Genomic DNA, 23,374 nt, shown 5'->3' with positions numbered 1-23,374 from the left:
AGCAAATACTTCATAGTGATTTGGCATGTCTGAAAATGTCTTTTTCTTACCCTAACATTTGACTGAAAGTTTATCTGGTGCAAAATTCTAAGATATAATAATTTTCTCTTTGAAATTATGGCATTGCTCTACTGTCTTCTAGTTTCCTGTGTTTCTGTTGACAAGGCTGATGTTCTAATTCCTGGTCCTTTGTATACGACCTTTGTTTCTACTCTGGAAGCTTGAAGAATTTTCTCTTTATCCCTGGTAGTTCTATAATTGCATGATAATGTGCCTCGATGAGGCTCATTCTCTTCACTCATGGGTACCGGAGATACATGTCCTTAAATGACTACTTTGGTAATTTCTTGCTCACCATTTTCTCTGTTTTGGGATTCCAACTAGTCAAATGTTGAACCACTGAAGTAAGCCTCTAATTTTCCTCTCCAAGTCATCTCTTGGTCTTTTTGTTCTACTTTCTAAGAAATTTTTCTCAACTTAACTTTTTCAACTCTTACTGATTTTAAATTTCAGCTCTCATATTTTAGCTTCCAAATTTTTTAGTTCTCTGATTGCTTTAGTTGTTATTGTTTTAAAAATAACATCTTATACTTATTCTTTCACCATATCTCTAGAAGAATATTAATTACAGTTCATTTATGTTTTCTTTTGCTCATTACATTTTGTTTCCTCTTAAGTCCTTCTCTCTCTCTTTTTTTTTTTTTTTGTTTCTCCCTTTCATGTTAGAGACGTTCTACAAATGTCCAGTGATTCTTGGTGGTGAGACACTAAAACGTTGATTGGAGATCTATTTATGAGGGTTGAGTTTAGTTACAGATATACTTCCTCAGCCAGCTTTTTTGGTTAGGGTTTTCCGTATATCATGCTATAGGTCGTTTCTTTGGGGTAGTTAAGAATCTAGAGAAGGAACCACATTTCTTATTTTGGTGCCAGCATTCTTTTTTTTTTTTTTAACATTTTTTTATTGATTTATAATCATTTTACAATGTTGTGTCAAATTCCAGTGTTCAGCACAATTTTTTAGTCATTCATGGACATATACACACTCATTGTCACATTTTTTTCTCTGTGATTTATCATAACATTTTGTGTATATTTCCCTGTGCTATACAGTGTAATCTTGTTTATCTATTCTACAGTTTTGAAATCCCAGTCTATCCCTTCCCACCCTCTACCCCCCTGGTAACCACAAGTCTGTATTCTCTGTCCATGAGTCTTTAGATTCCACATATGAGCGATCTCATATGGTATTTTTCTTTCTCTTTCTGGCTTACTTCACTTAAATGACATTCTCTAGGAGCATCCATGTTGCTGCAAATGGCGTTATGTTGTCGGTTTTTATGGCTGAGTAGTATTCCATTGTATAAATATACCACATCTTCTTTATCCAGTCACCTATTGATGGACATTTAGGCTGTTTCCATGTTTTGGCTATTGTAAATAGTGCTGCTATGAACATTGGGGTGCAGGTGTCATCCTGAAGTAGATTTCCTTCTGGATACAAGCCCAGGAGTGGGATTCCTGGGCCATACGGCAAGTCTATTCCTAGTCTTTTGAGGAATCTCCACACTGTTTTCCATAGTGGCGGTGCCAGCATTCTTGAGCTGGGTCGAGGTAGAGGACTGGAAGGGGCATCATCTAATGATGAGTTAATTTTTTCAGAAAGCAGCAGACTTTCACTTAATGCTCTGGTTTTCAATTTGGAGCCCTGCCTCTATTACTAATGTCCTTACTTTCCCTAGTCTTTCCCTCTAAGAGAATATACTTCTTCTGCAAGCGGAGGGGAAGGGGTGGTGATCTGTAAGTCCAACTGCTCTATACAGATATTCAGTCTCTCTGTTTTTAGTATCGGACCTTATCAAACCCCTAATCTGTAATATCTGATGGTTCCAAATTCCTGAACTTTCACAGGGTTCAGGTAAACTGGCTTGTTTCTTGCCCCTTGGCTTGCTTGTGTCTTATTTTTTTTTTCCCCCAGGCATTTAAGTTCGGCTGTCTTCCACTCTAAGTCATTTACCATTCCTACAGGAGCTTTCCATCTTCATATATTACGTTTCAGTGGTGACAAATGGGGGGGGGGTCGCTAGTTTGATGTTCTCTGCAAGGGTGGAGATAGAAAAGGAGAAGAGGTGCTAAAATTAAAGGACTCAACAATACTTAGTTTTAAGGAAACATGTGGTAAGTACTCATAGTAAGTACATTCTCTGGGGTCCATGTGAGTAACTTGTGGCTGGAAGCTTTGCAGAGGCTGGAAACCACCATTTACAAGACTGCTTCCCCCTTAAAAAGATGCTGTGATTACACTAGGCCCACCCAGATAGTACAGGATAATCTCCTTGTTGAAAATTCCTTAATTAGATCTACAAAGTCCCTTTTGCCATGTAAGGCAATATATTTACAGCTTCCAGGGATTAGGACATGAAAATCTTCAGGGGGCCATTATTCAGGCTATAAGCAATAGATAACTAATACATTCTACTTAGAATTACTATACTTGAAATTCTCATTTATAAATGGGAACACAGGGTTGAACAAAATGCTATAGAAATGACAGTTATATAGTCCTTACACACATTAAAAAAAAAAGCCCATACATGTGTCTTTAAATTTTCAAACAGTGGGTTATGTAGGAAATGCTCTTATTCTTATAGACGTGTGCTGAAGGAGCCTAACACCTGCAACTTTCAAATAATTCAACAGCAGCAAAAGCAAAACAAAAAACAAAAAACACACGTGTGTATACATGTATACGGAGAGTTGAAGCAAATATGGCAAAATTTTAACTAAAGAATCTGTTAAAGGTATATAGATATCTTTCAAATTCTGTAAGTATGAAACAGTTGGGGAAAAAATCAAAACAAATTTAACACCACAAATATATTTGCCTTACAAATCTCACTGGAGTATATTACAATATGTAATCTGTGAAGGCGCTGAAATAGGATTAAATTCAGGGATTGGCATCCTACTCTGTAAAAGGCCAGAGAGTAACACAGTCACTTTCCCAATTACTTAACTCTGCTGTTGCATGTGAGAGCAGACCTGGACAACATGTAAATAACTGAGTGTAGTGTGTTCTAATAAAACTTTATTTACAAAAACAAGTGGTAGATCAGATTTGGCCTGCAGGCTATGAAGTGCCAATCTTTGATTTAACTCAAAACATTCTTTCAAAATAAGAGAATTTTAAACAATCTTCAGAAATATGTACTAATGACCACACTATGTGTGCTGCAGACTTTAAGGCATTGCTTTTACTGTTTTCCTCAAATATATATGTATACACATACATTGTTTTTTCAAAGTGTGTGCATGTACATGTACATGTGTACACACACACACACACACACACACTCCAAGGGTTAAATGATTAGTCTCATAAGCCTTGGTTGTGAATTCAAATTTCACTGTAAGCTCAAAACTAATTTATTCCTCCTTTCTGAAAACTCACTGAAAATCCTATAATATAATCCTTCCTCCCTTCCTTCCGCCTCACCAACCCTTCCTGCTTCCTTCTCTCCATCCTCTTTCCAAGCGTGCTCAAAGTGCACAGAACTGGACTAATCATAATCCTTAGTTCATGTCAAATTTTCATCACTGGTCCATGCTTGGCCTGCTATTGTTTATTTTGTAATGTAATTCACTATTTTTAATAATATAAAAAGCATTCCCCCTTGAGAAATAATGACTTGATAGTTTCACATGCAGAGAAAACACAACTCCAGCCAGATATGATGACACAGGAAGGAATCTAGATTTTGAGATTTACATCTTTAATCCCACTGGGCTCTGTGGCCCACTAGAGACTCATTATCTCTAAAACACAAATATGAAACATCTGATAACACGTATGTTTACACATTCTCATTTGTCTTAAAAATATTTTGGCAGCTTTGCAAATCTCAGACTGGATTCCTTGAGAGTTCAATACTTTTGTGCTAGATAGAAACAATGGACAAATGTTATTAATCCTATTTCCTGTATCAAGAAGAAAAAATATTAATTAGCTCTGAAGCAATGATATGTGCCTCCAATATTTTTTTTTCAATTGAAGTATAGTTAGTTTACAATGTTGTGTCAATTTCTGGTGTACAGCATAATGTGTCAATCATACATATACATACATATATTCCTCCCATAATGTTTTTAAGAAAAAGAATTGTTTCAATGTATTGACTTTTGGGTGAAATTGGACATGATGGACTGGAATGTGAATTGAATTGAGAATGTGTAAGTAACTGTGACACAGGGACTTCTTTCTATTCCAGAAAACAGTATAAATAAAACAAATTAAGCATTAGGACTTTGATTTCCTGCAAAGAAGAGTTTAGCATGGAGAATGATAAAGAAATCATACTATTTTACTATAAGACACTTGTCAGGCAAGAATGCTAAGTCATTTCTATTCAAAGTGAATGTACTGAACCTAGTTTTCAGAAACAATGAAAACACACTTAACACATACAAGTACAGTCAATAATAATTTCGATAATTTCCTATCACTGGGGTGCTTTCTTCTTCTTTTCTCACCTGGGGAACCTTTACTTATTCTTTAAACATGAGAACCCAGTAGTGCCACTTCTGTGTCCACATGGCATTCTGAATGCTCCTACTTTTATGGCAGTTACCACACTGAATTATAGTTAATTACAAATCTATCTTCGCCATACTTCTTAAGGAGAAGGATAGATTTAATCAGCCTTATATCCTGGATGCAGGGATGAATGGACAGTTGTATGAAAAAATAAATGAATGAATGAAATCATTTCATAGTGGTCTCCATTTTTATAGCTGAGGAATTGAGAGCAAGGACTAAAACAGATTTTTGAACACCTGTGTTCATGGCAGCATTTTTTTCACTACAGCCAAACAGTAGAAACAACCCAAATGTCCACTGATGGATAAATGAACAACAGGTGATATTCCACTAGAAGTGGAATGCTGGGTCATGTGGTAACTCCATGTATATAAACTTTCTGAGGAACTGTCAAAAAGCACCATTTTACATTCCCATCAGCAGTGCATGGGGGTTCTAATTTCTCCACATCCTCACCAACATTTGTAATTTCCTTTTCTTTTTTTCTTTCAATAACAGCCATCCCCATGGGTATGAAGTGGTATCTCACTGTGATTTTTATTTGTATTTCCCTAATGACTAGTGATATTGAGCACTGCATTATAAATATTTTAGATTTCTGTAATAAGATTAAAAACCTTTCTGGCTAGAGAGACTACCCTTCCAAGACTAGCCAATTCTTAGAGATAGCAAGGGGCCCCATCTGAAGGGTGTCTCTGATATACAAACCAACCAATCCAGGGCCAGACTTCCTCTATCTGGCCCCTATACCACAGGAGACAATATTCCTCCCCCTTAAGCATCCCAGGGTCAGGTGTCAGGTAAGGAGGGAGCACCCCTTTACCCCACATCCCACTGAAACCATTAAAAACAGTCAGTCCTAACCAGTTCACCCTGCCCTGTCTTGCCATTCCCTTGGAAACCTCAGTGTAGTTTCTGGCTTAGACCTTGCCCTTGTTCCTGTTTTCTGCCTCCTGACCATCCTGGCGGCTTTCTAATATAGCCCTGCAAGGGCTCTTGCCTCTAGGACCTATGAAGATGATGAATTGTTTTCCTGAGCCTCTCCTCTGACTCTCATAAAAGAATGAGACAAGCATTTCTTCATATGCTTACTGGCCATCTGTATGTCAATTTAAGGCCTTTGTCCATTTCATGTTTAACTTTTTGAGGAAATGGCAGACTGTTTTCCAAAGTGATTGTACCATTTTACATTCCCACCAGCACTATATGAGCATTCTAATTTCTCCATTTCCTCAGAAACATATTATCATATATTTTTCATTTTGTTTTTATTGTGGTAAAATATACTAAACATAAAATTTCCCATTTTAACCACTGGCAAGTGTCCAGTTCAGTGGCATTAAGTGCATTCACACTGTTGTGCGACCACCGCCACTATCCATTTCTGGAACTTTTTTTTTATTCATCCCTTACTAACATTCTATATCCATTTAACAGTGACTTCTAATTCCCTCCTTCCTTGAGCTCCTGATAACCAATGTTTTACTTTCTGTCTTTATATACTGGACTATTATTCTAGGCACCTCACATGAGTAGGATCATAAAAATTTGTCCTTCTGTATCTGATTATTTCATTTAGCATAATGTCTCCAAGGTTCATCTATGTGGTAGCATGTATCAGAATTTTATTCCTTTTTAAGGAATTTCATTCCACTTTATGTATATACTACATTTTGTTTATCTATTCATCTATTGATGGACAATGAGTTGTTTCCACTTTTCTGGCTACTGTGAATAATGCTATGAACACTGGTATAAAAATATCTGATTCCCTGCTTTCATATCTTTTGTGTACATATCCACAAGTGGAATGGCAGGAGCATATGATAATTCTATTGCTAATATTTTGAGAACTACCATACTGTTTTCCACATGTTTTTATTATAGGCATCCCAATGTGCATGAAGTAGCATCTGATTGTGGTTTTGATTTGCATCTTTTTAACGGCTAATGACATTAAGCATTTTTTCATGCCTTCTTAGATACTTACATAAAAGAAACCCACTTAACCAAATTCAAATTCAAAACACCTTTTCATGATAAAAATGCTCAGCAAACTAGGAATGGATGGGAGGAATGGGAGTTCTTTAATAGGTAAAGAGAATGTTTTGCAAGATGAAAAAGTTCTGGGTATCTATTTCACAACAATGTCAATATACTTAATATTATTGAACTGTACACATAAAAATGCTTAAGATTATAAATTTTATGTTATGCATTTTTTACCACAATAAAAAAATCAGTTCCAGGTAGGTTGCAGGTCTAAATGAGAAAAGTAAAGCAATAAAGCTTTTATAGATAACACAGGACAAAATCTTCATAACTTGGGATTATGAAAAAGATTTATTGAACGGTATAACAAAAGCATTAAACATAAAGATACAGGCACTAAATTAGGCATGAAAATTAGGAACTTCTATTCTTGAAAATAGAGCCTTAACAGAGAGAAAAGGCAAAGCAGATAAATGGGAGAAGATACATGAAATACATATAAATGCCACAGTATGTAGAAAATTTCTAAAAATCATTAAGGAAAAAGCAAATGATTCAGTAGGAAACTGGGTAAAAAAGACGTGAAAAGTCATTTCATAACAGTCTAGTGGCAAATAACATGAAAAAGTGTTTGCTCTCACTAGTTATTACAGAATAAAAATTTTAACCATAATGAAACATCACTGCACTCCTATAAGAAAGACTAAAATTTTAAAAGACCGACTCTAACAAACACTGGCAATGTAAACAACTGAAATTCTAGTACATCTGCTAGGGAGAGAGGGGGAGCACTTTGGGAAACTCTTGAGCATTATCACCTAAATTTGCACATACAAATGCCCTCTGACCCAAACTTTCATTCTCTGAAGGAAAAGATTAACTCAGCAGGCCTAGTTTGCTCAAATGTTGCACATTCCCAAGAAAGGCCTATTTTCAGGACTGGCTCTTGGCTGGCTCCTGGGATATGAGCTTGGAATGTTCTGTCTATAAGAATATTTTTGCATGTCTGAGGCCTTGGACCAGGTGGTACCAGATTGAGCAGATAGCTTATGTTAGTAATTTATTTATGGTGAACATCCGTTTTTTTCTCGGAGGTGGGGGTCCTGGAGCATAAGTAACTGAAGTCAGTCCTGCAGACGCTACACATCTACGTGACTGACCCCCAGTAAAAACTCTTGATTCTAAAGCTCTAGAGCTCCCTGGTTGGCAACAAGTCACATGTTGCTGACTGAATGGAGCAAACCCTGGGAGGGACGTGTGAAAGGCAGCACCTGGTTTCCTCCAGAGCTTCCCCCATATGCCTTTTCCCTTTGTAGGTTTTACTTTATATCCTTTTGCTATAATCAGCTTCAACTGTGAGCATAAGAATTTTGGATTACTGTGAGTGATCTTGGGGACTCCCAATGTAACTCTCAGGCATATTCTCAACAAAAGTGCATACTCATTTTCATCAAAAGACATGTACAACGATATTGTATATCAACATTAAAACATCCCTAAAACTATAAACAACTCAAATGTCCAAACAGTTGTGTAATTATAGTATAGTACTAAGTAACAAAAATAAACCACTGTGAAATGCAACAGCATGAATCTCACAAATGTTAAAGGAAAGAAACCAGACACAGAAGGACACTGTCAATACCCTCCAGCTAAAGACTATCAGGAATATAGCTGTAGCTGAACATGTTGAGTTCATTACTCACTTAAGCAAAGGAAGACACACATCATGGGAAATGCAGGATGTCTCAGTAAGGGTATTAGAAAGTACTTTCATGACCCAGGGTTAGATGATCTGGGGAAGAGTCTGAGGAAACAGGAGTTTGCTCTGGACTGGGTGCTGCCAGCATATAGGGATGATTCTATGACTGGGTATCTTAATAAATCTTATCTAGAAGGAAGGCAGACAAGAAGTGAGACTACAGCTGTTTTTTGTAAGCAGCAACAGTCACTCATATTAGACCAGAGGTGAGTATTTGTGCTTTGCACAGTGATCTTGATGTTTTCTGAGTGCTTAAACAAAATCATGAAGTGGTCTTGTTTTCTCTCAGTTCATCATGGTTAAAAAGTAATCATGCTTGTGCTGGTGCTCCATGAGATCATTTACATCCAATAGGAGGCCAACATGTCTTAGTGGTGAGCACCATACTAGTTTCCAATAAACCATGGCCTAGAGGTTGTGTCAGATCAGTTCCTGGATGTCAGAGACTACTTTTCTTTCTTTCCTCAAAATATACTGCATGATTCCATTTATATGAAGTTTCAAAACAAGCAAAATTAAATCTATGATGGCAGAATTCAGGACATAAGTTATCTGTGTAAAGAAGGAAAGAGGAGGAGGAAATAATTTGGAGGGGCAGGCAGAGGGCTTCTGACGGTACTGATACTGTCCCCTTGGAAAGAAAAAGAAGCATCTCTGGGTTGGAAAATGGTGGAAAAACCGAAAGGAATTGGCACTAGTCTGCACATTTTTCATTCAATTATAAAACATGAATACTATAAGATGAGCTCTTTGTATGCTCTCCTGCTGTCAAATCATGATTTAGGAAGAAATATCTAGTTGTTGAAATGCAAAATACATTAAGTGAAATATATATGAAGAATTCACATGATGCCCACTGATGCTTATTCAAGATTTCAAGCCCCCAAAGTGAATAGCTGAACAAAGCAATGTTGAACCTCTATCAATGCCAGCTACTCTGATTCCAAACAACAATAAAGAATACAGGCATACCTTGGAGATAATGCGGATTTGGTTCTAGACTACCACAATAAGGCAAGTATCACAAAAAAGTAAGTCATACAAACTTTTTGCTTTCCCAGTACATACACAACTATGTTTACACTATGCTGCAGTCCATTAAGTGTGCAATAGCATTATGCCTAAAAATAATGTACATACCTTAATTTAAAAATGCTTTATTGCTAAAAACTGCTAACCATCACCTGAGCCTTCAGTGAGTCATAATCTTTTTTGCTCGTGGAGGGTCTTGCCTTGATGTTAATGGCTGCTGACTGATCAGGGTGGTGGCTACTGAAGGCTGGGGTGGTTGTGGCAATTTTTAAGAATAGGACGATGATGAAGTCTGCTGCAATGACTGACTTTTCCTTTCATGAATGATTTCTCTGTAGCATACAATGCTGTTTGATAGCATTTTATCCAAAGTAGAACTTCTTTCAAAATTGGACTCAATCCTCTCAAACCTACTGCTGCTTTATCTTCTGAGTTTACGTGCTATTCTAAATCCTTTGCTGTCATTTCAACAGTCTTCATAGCATCTTCACCAGGAGTAGATTCCATCTCAAGAAATCACCTTCTCTGCTAGTCCAAAAGAAGTACTTCCTCACGCATTAAAGTTTTATCAAGATATTACAGCAACGCAGTCACATCTTCAGGCTCCACTACTAGTGCTAGTTCTCTTGGTATTTCCACCACATCTGTAGTTACTTCTTCCACTGAAGTCTTGCTCCCAAAGACACCCAAGAGGGTTGGAATCAACTTCTTTCAACCTTCTGTTAATGTTGGTATTTTGACCTCTTCCCATGAATCACAAATATTCTTAATGTTCTTAGTGGCATCTAGAATGATGAATCCTTTCCAGAAGGTTTTCAATTTTCTTTGCCCAAATCCATCAGAGGAAACTGTCTATGGAGACTATAGCCTTACAAAATGCATTTCTTATATTATAAGACTTGAAAGTCAAAATTACTCCTTGATCCATGGGCTGCAGAATGGATGTTGTGTTAGCAGGCAAGAAAACAACCTAAATCTCACTGTCTGTCTCCAGCAGAGTTCTTGGGCGACCAGTTGCACTGTCAACAAGCAGTACTATTTGTAAAGGAATCTTTTTTCTGAGCAGTAGGTCTCAACAATGGGCTAAAATATTCAGTATTTGTAAATAAATGTGCTGTCACCCACACTTTGTTGTTTCATTTACAGTGTACAGGCAAAGTTGATCTAGCATAATTCTTAAGGGCCCTAGGATTTTCAGAGGTAAATGAGCATTGGCCTCAAAGTCACCAATTTCATTAGCCCCTAACAACAGAGTCTGCCTATCCTTTGAAGCCAGGCATTGACTTCCCCTCTTTAGCTATGAAAGTCCTAGCTAGCATCTTCCAATAGAAGGCTGTTTTGCCTACATGAAAATCTGTTTTTTAGTGTAGCCACCTTCATTAATTGATTTTGCTAGATCTTCTAGATAACTTGCTGCAGCTTCTATATCAGGACTTGCTGCTCCAGCTTGCACTTTAATGTTATGGAGCTGGCTTTTTTCCTTAAACCTCACGAATCAACCTTTGCTAGCCTCAGACTATGTCTTCTGCAGCTTCCTCACCTGTCTCAGCCTTCACAGAATTGAAGAGAGTTAGGGTCCTGCTCTGGATTAGGCTTTGGCTTAAGGGAATTCTGTTGTGGCTGGTTTGATCTTCTAACCAGACCACTAAAACTTTTTCCATATAAGCAATAAGGCTGTTTTGTTTTCTTATCATTCATGTGTTCACTGAAGTAGCATTTTACATTTTTTTCAAGAACTTACCCTCTGCATTCCAACTTAGCTGCCTGGCGCAAGAAGCCCAGCTTTTGGCCTGTCTTGGCTTCCAACATGCTTTCTTCACCAAGCTTAATCATTTCTAGCTTCTCATTTAAAGCAAGAGACATGCAACTCTTCCTTTCACTTGAACACTTGGAGGCCACTGTAGGATTATGAATTAGCCTAATTTCAGGACTGCTATGTCTCAGGGAATAGGGAGGCCTGAGGAGGGAGAGAGTGGAGACCTGGGGGAATGGCAGATGGCCAGTTGTTGGAGCAATCAGAACACACACAACATTTATCAGTCAACTTGTCTTATATGGGCATGGTTTGTGGCACCCAAAACAATTATAATAATAATAATAACAATATCAAAGATCATTGATCACAGATCACTATAACAAGTATAATAAAAATGAAAATGTTTGAAATATTACAAGGGTTATCAAAATGTGCCACAGAGACATGAAGTAAGCAAATGCTCTTAGAAAAATGGTGCCAATAGACTTGCTTGACACAGGATTGCCACAAACCTTCAGCATGTGCCTTTAGATGTGATCCTTAAAAATGAAACAATACCATGTATCTAGTATTCTGGCTGGGAAGCCACAACCTGATTTAATCATGAGGAAGTATCAGATAAACTAAAAACGAGAAACATTATGTAAAATAACTAGCCTAAATTCTTCAAAAACTTCAACATCATCAATGAAAGGCAAAGAATATATGAGGAACTGCTACAGATTAAAGGAAACTAAAACAATAGGAAATTAAATACAATATGTAATCTTAGACTGAAACTTGTACCGGTAAGGAGAAAAAGCTAGGAAGTACCTTATTGGGGCAAATGACAACACTGAAATATAGACTACAAATTAGATAAAAGTATTGTGCCAATGTGAAATTTTCTAAATTTGATAACTGTAGTTATATAAAATATCTTATTCTCAGGAAATATTAAAAGCAAAGGGGCATGATGTATGCACCCAATACTCAAATTATAAATAAATAAAACACAATACAGTGTGTGTGTTTGTAAGATGAAAATGATAAAACCAAAGTAAATCTGGTAAATATATTTTACACACACACGTGCAGAGAGAGAGGGAAAGAAAGAAAGAGAGGAAAGGAGGAAGGTGGGATGGCGGGAGGACACGATGGGCAAAGGTTAAAAATCAGTGAATCTGGGAAAGGACATACAGGAGCTCTCTGTATTACTCTTCCAACTTTTAAGTTTTAAACTATTTCAAAAGAAAAAAATAGATATTACTCCAGTACCATTCTTTGTTTTACTTGAAAATACAATGAAATTTATGGATTTTATTTCCAGGAATATCAACTCGTATCAACACACGTAAATTTGTTGTTCAGTGGGTAAAAAGACACCAAAAAGTACACACAGCATAAGAACCACTGCGCCATTATTTTCTAACATATAGCACTACAAAAAAGAATTTTGCAGCTAGCATAATTTTTGATCCTTTGTAGATAACCTATTTTTTTCTGCCTTGATATATGCAGGGTTTTTTTTTTCAGGATCCTTAGAATTTAAAAACACCACTAAAATATATCTAGGTATAGACATTTTTTCATAATGTTCTTTAGAACACATAAAACCTGTTTATTCCTCAGGTCATTTTCAGCCTTGGAAACTTTTCTACAATGACAAATTTGATTAATGCTGCTGTTCCATTTCTTCTGGTTTCTCCTTTGGAGATTTCTATTATTCATTAAGTCTCAATTTCCTTTCTTTAGAATGTACAATTTTCTCTTACCTATCATTTCCATCTCTGTCCTTTCACTGGGCATTCTGGGTGAGCATCCCAAGTATGCTCTCTATGTCATTAATTTGATTTTTGAGAAATATCAGAGCTGATGAGAGATATTTTATAATGATAAAAGAGTTAATTCCTCAAGAAGATGTAAAAGGGTATGTGCCTAATAATATAGATTGAAAATACATGAAGCAAAATTGATGGAACTAAAAGGAGAAATAAGACAAATTCACATCTTTCCCCAAACTGATAAAATTTCAACTCCCCAAATCAATAAGAATTAGAAGGTTTGAACAACACTGTAAGAAAACTTGACCTAGGTGATATTCATAGAACTCTGCCACAACCACAGAATACACATTCTCTCAAGTGACATGTGAGAACATATGCTGGCCATAAACCAATTTTCAATATATTTCAAAGGACTGAAACCATACTAGGTGTGTTCTCTAACCGTAATGAAGTTAAATTAGAAACCAACAATAAAAACGTCACCAGAAAATCTCCAAAGATTTGAAAAATAAATGCCATTCTAAGAAGTCTGGGCTCTACTCAATAGGACCAACTGAGCTATTCAAGGTTTACATAAGGGAACGTACATTCAGATTTGAGCTTTTAAAAAATAACTTCCATTGAATATTTTTTAAATGTAGCGAAGAATGAACACACATACACAAACAGAAAGAAATCTTAATTCATGTGAAAAATGAGAAGAAACTGAACTAAGGTAGCTGAAACAGAATTGAATCAAGATACTTTCAAATGTAGAATCAAGGGGAATTGTTACCCAGTTAATTACATGTGATCTGCAAAATTAGGTAATCCTAAGTAACTTTGATGACTAGATAAATAGAAATGCTATATATGAAGATGGGAAAAGCTGGGAGAAGCAGGTTTTGCTGAGTACAGGAACTAGAACACAGGTATGCATTACAGGCTCTACCTTTAATGCGAGAACATCAGTTTCAACTGTTGCAGCTTCCTACTGTTTGGTTCAGGAATATAACCCAACTCCCTCTCCCAGCTCACCTAATTAATACTCAAGTTCCTTCTTGTTTGTTCTGTGGATTCTGCACACTGATATGTGCTTTTCCATTTGACTACCTGCTCTCCTGTAGTACTGTCTAGTCAGGGTTTCAACTGGATATTCCATTCACACTTGGATCTACTTTTCAACTCACTCTTCAGGTTTAGTAATGAGGTCTTTGAACTGCTTTTTGGCTTCACCCACGTGTCCTGAGGACTCTGCTCCTCATATCTGCTCATTGGCTCAAAGACACTGCAAATATAGATAAACCACTCCTATTCAAAATTCTTGCTCAGTTTAGTGGACAATTCCATCTAGCTTCTGCCTATCAGGGAACAAGTTTGGACAATAAATTCATTTTGGACATTGAGTTTGAGGTCCTTGTGAACATCCAGGTAGAGAGATATAGAAAGCAGGTGGGAAAAATGAGCCTGGGGCTCAGGAAAGAGACCCACTGGGAGATACAGATTTATGATCATCAGCAAATAGGATGTAATCAAAGTCACATGAGTGGATGAGCTTGATCAAGAAGACTACAAAACAGAATTCCTTAATCTGATGGGCATCTACGAATTTACTGAAATTGTGGGTAAGATTCTGTGTATGCATGTGTCTGTATTTCTCAGATAGGGATCCATAAGTTTCACCAGATTCTCAAATAGGCCTGTAAATCTAAAAAGATTAAAAACCTACGGGGGAGAGAGAAAGCTAGAATGTAACCTAGAGGGTACCATTTACTGAAATGTGCTACAATTTTGGGATTAGAGGCCACGGTGGGAAAGGGTACAAAATATGTCAGCATTTCATTTCCAATTTACCATCTGAGTCACAGCAGCTATGAAGCAAATGAGTTTCTATTCAAAATTGGGCAACATGTTCCCATAATATGCTGACTCAGACACCATACTTCTAGACCCAAAACTGTATGAAAACCAGAACTTTTAGGCCTGGAGCTTTGGATTTTATATTCCCAGTGAAAATGTGAGTACTTTCCCACTCTCATCCCATAGATAAAGGGAACGACTCCCTAGCCATGTGTTTTCTCTGGAGCCTCTCATGTCACAGCTAGCAACTGAAGATCACTTTGTAAGTATTACTTTATGAAACCTCATGATCATCAGTGCTGGATATATTAGCATCTGAGTTTTTCCAGGCAAAAAGCTTTAAAAGTACATAGTATTTGGATTATCTGAGGGCTTATGAAACTCAATCCCATGAAACAAGAAAGTCAGCATATATGCATTATCACAAAGTGCTCAAAATGCAATTACAGTTCACGCTTTATCTTTTCTTTCCCTCAAAATTATTTGTCACTTTAGACATAGACAGAGATGGGGGAGCGGTTTTTTCCAGTGTGCATTTGGAAACCCTTTCAAAAGCCACAAATGTGTATGAAACAAATTCTCTAGTCACAAGGATTCAAACCACAGCATTCTTCCCAACTTAACCACTCAAGCAAGCCAAGAATAATCTAGCCAGACAACTTGCATGTAAGAAAACTGTAATGTCTACTGCTTGGAAAACCTCTAAATATCATGTATACATGTACTGTGGATTACAAAAACCATTTCAGTATTGCACAAAGGAGAAAGCTATGAATTACCAATTACCAAGAGATTACAAAGGACTAGGTTAATGGATGCTGGACTGATGGATACTTCGTCTTTAGCAGAATGTGATTCACAAAACTTTAACACATATAAAACTGTTTTAAAACTTGAGGTCTTTCAGAAAAGAATATATATAGATAATAACTGAAAAATGTTCAATTATTTTAATCAATGAAACCTATTAAAATTAGCAAAAATATAAAGTAAAATTACCTATATTGTGCTGGTAGTTTGAAAGATTAAAAAAATTATCAACATATATCGTGGACCTTAAAAAACTTTCAGATACTCTGACTGGTTTAATTCCACTCTCATTAGTATATCTTAAAAAAGAAAAAACTGAAATGCAGTATGTGCAAAAATGTTCACTGAAGCACTGTTTGTCAAAGAGAAAATTGTAAACAACAAAAGAAAAATGATAAAATGAATTATAGAAGATATACTAGGGAAACATTTTATCCATTTGTTCATTCATTCATTTACTTAGTACTGTGTTTCATAAAGGATGTAAGGTGGCTCATAATGATTTATCTACATAACGATGAAAACTTGTATTTAAAAAGCATATGCACAATGGGAAAATGCTCATGAATACTAACAGGAAAGTGCTGGATATAAGATTGTATGTTTGCAAAAGTAAATTATAAAATATGTAAGCTTAACTTTGTTTAACAATATGCAGAAAGGAAGGGGAGCACATTAAAATATTATGAATGGTAAGTGTTTGGGTGGTAATATCAGAGAATTTTATTCTTATCTGTTAAATTTCATAACTTTTAGAAATTGAGCTTAAATTTTTATAACAAAATGTGTGTATGAAAAATTTAAAAAAATGAAGATTATTTAAAAAAATAAAAATCTGCCTCCATATGTGATAGTTTAGAAGAAAACAGCTCTTTCTACATAGCTATTAATGAACTGAAAAAGGAAAAATGAAAGCAATAACTAATAGTAAAAAATCTACATGGAAATTAGCCTCATGAAATGTAAGTTTGTTTGTCAATTAAGGGTATCAAAAGAAGGACAGGATAAAGAGATGATATATCATAAGGCTGCAGGGAGGGGAGAACTCTGACATAACAAGAGAATGCCAGATAAAGTTAAGGAATTTTAAATCTTGAAACCAAATACCCTACCTGCGAACTTATGCTAACATGGTTGAGTTGTTTAAACTGTAGTTTCAAAAAAGACTGCATCTAGAGACAGAAAGTAGAATTGTGGTTACCAGGGGCTGGAGGAAGGGGGAATGGGTAATGACTACGTAGTTTCAGTTTGGAAAGATGAAAAAAGTCCTGGAGATGGATAGTGGTGACAGCTGCACAACAATGCAAATGTACTGCACATTTATAAACTGTTAAAATGGTAAATTTTATGTTACTTATATTTTACCACAATTAAAAAAAGAATACATCGAGTTCTGGTATGAAATAGATTATATTGGTAAGGTATATGTTGAGATTCTTTGAGTTTTCAGTCTTCCTGAAATAAAATAAAGATGTGAGTATAACTTATTAAAATAAATAGTTGTAAAAACAAACAAACAAAAACAAAGCATAAATACAGGAGAGAAATAGACTCACAGACAGAGAATACAGACTTGTGGTTACCAGGGGGGTGGAGGGCGGGAAGGGATAGACTGGGATTTCAAAATTGTAGAATAGATAAACAAGATTACACTGTATAGCACAGGGAAATAAACACAAAATGTTATGATAACTCACAGAGAAAAAAAATGTGACAATGAGTGTGTATATGTCCATGAATGACTGAAAAATTGTGCTGAACACTGGAATTTGACACAACATTGTAAAATGATTATAAATCAATAAAAAATGTTTAAAAAAAACCAAAAACATGAACAGAAAAAAAATAAAATAAATAGTTGTAATTACACTTTTTAATAGCAACTTTCTCTCTTTCAGAGGGTAGTTTATCGTATTTGTTTAATAATTCTTATGAAGCCAATGTTTAGTTATCAAGTATTGAGAAATCATGCCTTATCTAAACAAAGGTTTAAAAGTAAAGTATTCATTAGATTCAAAGTAAAAAGAAACTATAAGTGAGGTCACTAATAATTCTGCACTTATGCAAATTTGTTATAATCAACTATGAGAATAAATTTCCCCAACAGTAAGCATCATTCTTAGAAATTGGGAAAAATAGATTACAGAATTGTCCCCATAGTTCCTGGGAAGTCTCAGTTATCCTTAAAATGCCGTGGAAGACTTATGATGATAAAGCATTCTGCAAATGTGATTTTTCTAATTTAAAAATATCTTCTGATCATAAAAAAAGCAAGAAACAAAAAAGAAAAATATTTTCCAAGAACCAAATTCCACATCCAGTTTTCTTCATTTACTTTAAAAATCTTACTTACCCTTCTCGTGTTTTCAAGGATTTTGGGATCAGGTTTTCCATAGTTAGGTGGGTTGGCGTATGGGTCATATCCAAGTTTGGCAAGCATGGGTGCAATCACTGCCATGTCTTGTAAAACATCTGGAGGGATCTTCCCAACCCATTTTGATAGAGCTCCCACATTGACTGGCTTGATGACTTGGTCTGTAGATCTCTCCACTCTGAAAGCAATATAATGTGAATAAATATTCATTTAGACTACTGAAAAAATGTGGTAAGAGGCTACTGAAAATTATTATCACTAACTTTAAAAATGATAAGTCTCCAGATTATAAAGCTGTTGAGAGAGAGGGCATTATTCAGGCTTAACACATTTATCAGACTTTCAATGTTCTCAATTTGACAGCAATCATTGGCAACCTCAGATTTCTAGAAATAGGAAAAGAGGTCAGCTGAAAACATCTGCACAAAATGGGTTGACACTTTAATTACAACATTCAGAAAAAAAAAAACAAAGATAAGACTGCTTAGAAAAACTTACCTGAAATACATAAAAAACAACAACAACAAATAAGATGGACTGATGAATGATGACTAGAGGGACAGACAGATGGACAGATTATGTGACAAAGTAAACACAGCAAAATGTTATTCATAGCTAGTGGGTATAATTCTTTCAGTTCTTTGTATGTTTGAAATTTTTCAATAAAATATTAGGGGGAAAACAGCCAACCATAATCTATTAAGAATGCAAGATTTCATTTGTCTTATTTTTCAGTTTATTTCCTAAAGAACCTTATTATCTAAGAAAGAAAAAGAAGTGCTGTTTATGACTTTCAATATGACAAAATAAATGTCTTCTAACTCTTGACCTAGAGATTTACTTTAAGCTTATAGTGACATCAAATTTGACTAAATAATCTGACTCATAATTTTGGGGTAAAATATAATATAAAATGACATCTAGATTAAAATTGGATCTGAATTAGCAGATTTGGCCAAATGACTATAAAACAAAAGTGCCTAAGAGAGTTTTATGTCATAATGTGTTAGAAGTCACTCATAGTATTCTAATAAAAAGTAAAAACACTGTTTCTTTAAGTATACGACCTCTCACTGCAGATAGTCATCATCTGATGAAGAATCCCTCAAAGGGGCTCTGCTCCTTAAAAAATACATAAGAGAAAATACAATGATTCTTCCCTGGGATTCTGTGAGGCCACTAGCTCCAGGCTTCCTCCCTGTCTTGATGGCCACATTCTTTTTTCTCTCTTAAAAATTTCTCCAGGACTCCACTTAACCCACTGCTCTCTTCACTCTGTACATTTTCCCTGTATGGCTTCATCTCTAATGATCTTTTCTGGACATTTTTTACATGTGTAAAGAACATCCCGGTTTGTCCAGGACAGTTTCAGTTTATACCTTTTGCACCCAGCTTAATTATTAACAGCACATCCCACTCACACCCATAAATGTTCAAGTTTGTATGTTAAATTATATGGTCACCCTACCCAGATACTCTACTCACACCTAAAAACAAAGATGGTCTAAAACTGAAACCATCATCTTCTCCTCAAAATCTATTCTTCATGTACATCTTATCTTGACAAACAGCACCACCCCCATCCACCAGGCAAAGCCAGAAATCTCAGATGGGGCAGGGAGAAAGCAAGATCACTTCCAAGTTACCCAGTTCCAGAGGCTCTACCTTTGAGTAGGGTGATCTCTCCTCTATTCTGGCTGCCACTAGCCTTAGTTCACGTCACCATCATTCTCACCCAGATTACTAAAAGTCTGTATTTAAGCAGCTGGCTTCCTTGTCCAACTATCTATCATTCCACCAGACTATAAGGAAGATCTATGTTTTACTAATCTCACGATCACTAGTATCTAGCATGTTAACATGTAACAGATTCTCAATAAATGTCTACTAAATTAATGAGTAAAAGCTTTTCATGGCAGGGAAAAAACCCTATAAATTTAGTTTATACAAACATACTCAAGAGAAGTCAAAGATCATATCTTTATAAGGAAATCAAGTGACACAAGATGAAGTAACTAGAGAACATCCAAGTGCTGAACTACACTATATTTACTGTGGGTGCATTAGGAATGTTAGAGAAAGGGAGTCATGCCTGCAGAGAGAAACATCTTAAGAAGAAAAAGGTTTATAGTAAACAAAAAACAATTTTTTTTCATTCTATGTCAGGCACTTTGCATATGGTATCCATTTTAATCCTTGAAACCACCTCAAGGGAAAGACATTATCAGTACCCATTTTTCAAATGTGACAATTGAGACCCATAAGGTCACACAGTCTGGAAATAACTGAGTTAGAATTTGAACCTATGTCTGTGTGTCTCCAAAGCTCCCGTTTTACCCAGTTCTCCTACTGCTGTCCAATTGATCATCTTAATTTTTACAGTCTATGCTTCCCTGAAAACCCTGGCCTCTCGTTCTATACTGCATAGACTGAGAAAGTCATTTTGCCACAATGATAAAAACATACTGTATATGTAATAGATATATGCACTGCTGTGCTAGTAATGTTTAACAGCCTGATTTCCAAGAAGGAAAAAGCCATGATTTGTGGCATTTACTGATGACCAGTGATGTAAATACTCCCAGAATGGCTGATTTCAAGCTACTACCACTACGTCAACTACTGCAGAGTTGAGAAGAGATGCACAAAAATGGGCTGTCTACAGCTGGAGCAACCCAGCTCCAGCAGACCACCATACATCCACAGGACCACAAACTCTTACCCCAAATTCTGAAATCCAAGAAGCTCCAAAAGCTAAACATTTTCCTGTAACTTATCTGGTAGCAAAACATTACCTGAACTGACAGGAATCTATTTACAGCCTTTATTCTACTTGGCATAAACAATCATACTCTCAGATGCAGAAATATTGATGTGTCTGATTACAGAGTGCTGATCCAGAATGAGCAAGGATGTTATAAGATATGTTTTATGTACAGCATATGACCTTTCTAGAATCTAAAAATTTCTGAATTCTGAAACACATCTATTTTAAGCAGTGAAGTCACACATAGGGTCTTGTATGTTGTGACTGGGAAGTTGGCTTTATCTTGAAAATGATGGGGAATGATAGAAAGGTTTTAATCACAGGATGGACAAGACCAGATTATCCTTATCTGCATTCAATGTTGATGACTATGGGAAGGGCAGATTGAAGGATGGGGCACCTGGGGTCAGAAAAACCAGTAAAAATGTTCAACTATATATTGAGAGAACTGAGAAATGATTAAAGCTTCAACTAGAGCAAATGACATAGATAGGGAAAGAAAAACCTCCACAGATTTTCTTTTTAATTGATAAGACTTAGTGGCCAGTCAGATATGGGGAGAAGGAGAAAAAGGAGTCTAGGTGAATTCAGATTTGACTTGAAGGACTGAATGGATGGTGTTATCATTCTTATTACAATAGATAGCATGGAGGAAAAGCAATGTGGTGTTGCTTAGTTTTGTTTCAGGTGTAGGGAACAAAGAAAAAGAGGTAAATTGATAGTAGTCAGGAAGTTACCAAAAGTCTAAAGGAAAATCAGTGTTGACTAAGAGACTGAAATGTGGTATGTGTTCAGTAAACAACAGCTATCATTATTTCTGCATCCAGATTATAGCACTGGTTTAAAAGAAAAATGAAAGCTGTGGTTTATCATTATGACAAATAAAGGATTTAAATATAAAGTACAATCATCTCTGTCTGAAAGAGATAGAATTCAAAAATGAAAAGGCTTTTGTCATGTAATCACTGAGTCACAAGCTCCACTGGCAGCAAATGCAGTTGCTATGGACTCCTAAGAGGAAGAACTTGGAAAGGCGTGTTGCATATTGATCAGGTGTTTCTCTTTAAGACAGTAATAATGGCATTTTACACTTATTGAGCACAAAATTCACATTAAATATTTCTGACCCACTATGTGTTGGGTCGTTAGACACTAAAGCATGCAGAGATGACACGACTGTGTCATGGCCCTCCTCTCAAGAAGCTCAGAGTCCAGTAAGAGAAACATACACGATTAATACGCAGCATGATAAATGTGATGACAGAGGACAGAAACCGTATAATGGGAGTGCAGAGGACAGAACCAGGCCATTCGTCTCCTGGGGTGGGACATGAGTCAACGTGAGTTACCAAGCAGCTAAGGCAAGGGTTAGTAATCTATGGGTCACATGCCAAATCCAACCCTGCTATCTGTTTTTGTCTGGCCTTCAAGCTAAGAATGGCTTTTACATTTTTAAATGTTTTGTTTTTAAAAATAAAAAGAAGAATACTTTATAACACATGAAAATCATATGAAATTCAAATTTCAATGTCATAAAGTCTTCCTGGAACACGCTACATTCATTTGTTTATAGACTGTCTATGGCTGCTCTTGTGCTGCAGTGGCAGAGTTGAGTAGTCGAGGTAAAAACTATACAGTTCTCAAAACCTAAAATATTTACCATTCAGCCTTTTACAGAAAAAAATCTGTCAACCCCAATCTAAGACTGTATCTTACAGGCATATAGGGTTTATGGCAGGGGAAGGGTGGTGGTCTCAGGTGATACCCTTCCTCGCAGAAGGACGTCAACTTTCACACACACGAGACAGCCTGGTGCATTTAGAGAACAGCACGTGAGGAGAGCTAAGGATGTATTTGGAGCTGCCTGGGTAGAGAGGGTAAGGAGGGGGAAGAAACAGTTATTTTCTCTGCACTTATCAGATTCAAGGAAGACATCTGTTGAGCGATGGACAGGACAGGATAAAATAAAATAGGATATAAAATAAAAAACAAGAGGAGGTATGGTCCCAGTCCTCCAGGAGGTCACTGTCTGGTTGGTGAGCTACACAAACCTTCCACCCTTAAACTCTTAGAGTTGCCTCTTTGTTCCAAATTAGCTCTTTGGGCTTGTCTTTCCTCTCTTCCCATGGGTTCTAGTTGGTTAGTCTGTCTTTTTCTAAGTGGCAGCAAAGTGCAGTGGTGAGAATGCACCCTAGAAATCGGACCTGTGAGACCTAGCTTTGTCAGATTTAAGAAAACTCTGACCCTCAGAGATTAGGGATAATGACCACTAACAGACAAGAGACAGAGTTTTGCAAAACACTGTTCAAAAGCAGAGACTGGCAAACTATAGCCCAAATCTGGCCTGCTGCCTGTTTTGTAAGTAAAAGTGTTACTAGATCAAAGCCACATCCACTTGTTTTTGTACTGTTCATGGCTGCTTTTACTCTACATCCGAGCTGAACACCTATCACAGAAATCATATGGCCTATGAAGCCAAAAGTATCTGGTCCCTTACAGAAAACTTTGTCATTCTCTGTTCAAAAGGATATAGTTATTAAGAGAGAAATGAGTTTTGTCCAGAGAACCTGATTTTCTTCTCTGGACAACAACCTGCAGGCTGGATGGAGCTTACCCAATCTCCTTCACTCCTTCGGTCCTTCCAAAAGTTAACCAACACTTAGGCCTGAAGTGTAACAG

The 23,374-nt window shown here is 36.4% G+C and overlaps 1 protein-coding gene across 3 annotated transcripts in view; it reads right to left on the bottom strand.

The window, feature by feature from the left end:
* The window catches only part of TPST1 (tyrosylprotein sulfotransferase 1), a 69,823-nt gene that overhangs the window by 13,448 nt on the left and 33,001 nt on the right, over window positions 1-23,374 (bottom strand). For all 3 annotated transcript variants that reach the window (XM_031687381.2, XM_031687376.2, XM_072943045.1), the window contains exon 3: window positions 17,908-18,106. In XM_031687381.2, the coding sequence (XP_031543241.1) occupies window positions 17,908-18,106 (199 nt within the window). The remainder of the gene's footprint in view (window positions 1-17,907; window positions 18,107-23,374) is intronic.

This window comes from Vicugna pacos, chromosome 18, assembly GCF_048564905.1.
Source record: "Vicugna pacos chromosome 18, VicPac4, whole genome shotgun sequence".
In the NCBI taxonomy this organism is placed as follows: domain Eukaryota; kingdom Metazoa; phylum Chordata; class Mammalia; order Artiodactyla; family Camelidae; genus Vicugna; species Vicugna pacos.
This window is presented reverse-complemented; position numbering and strand designations above follow the sequence as displayed.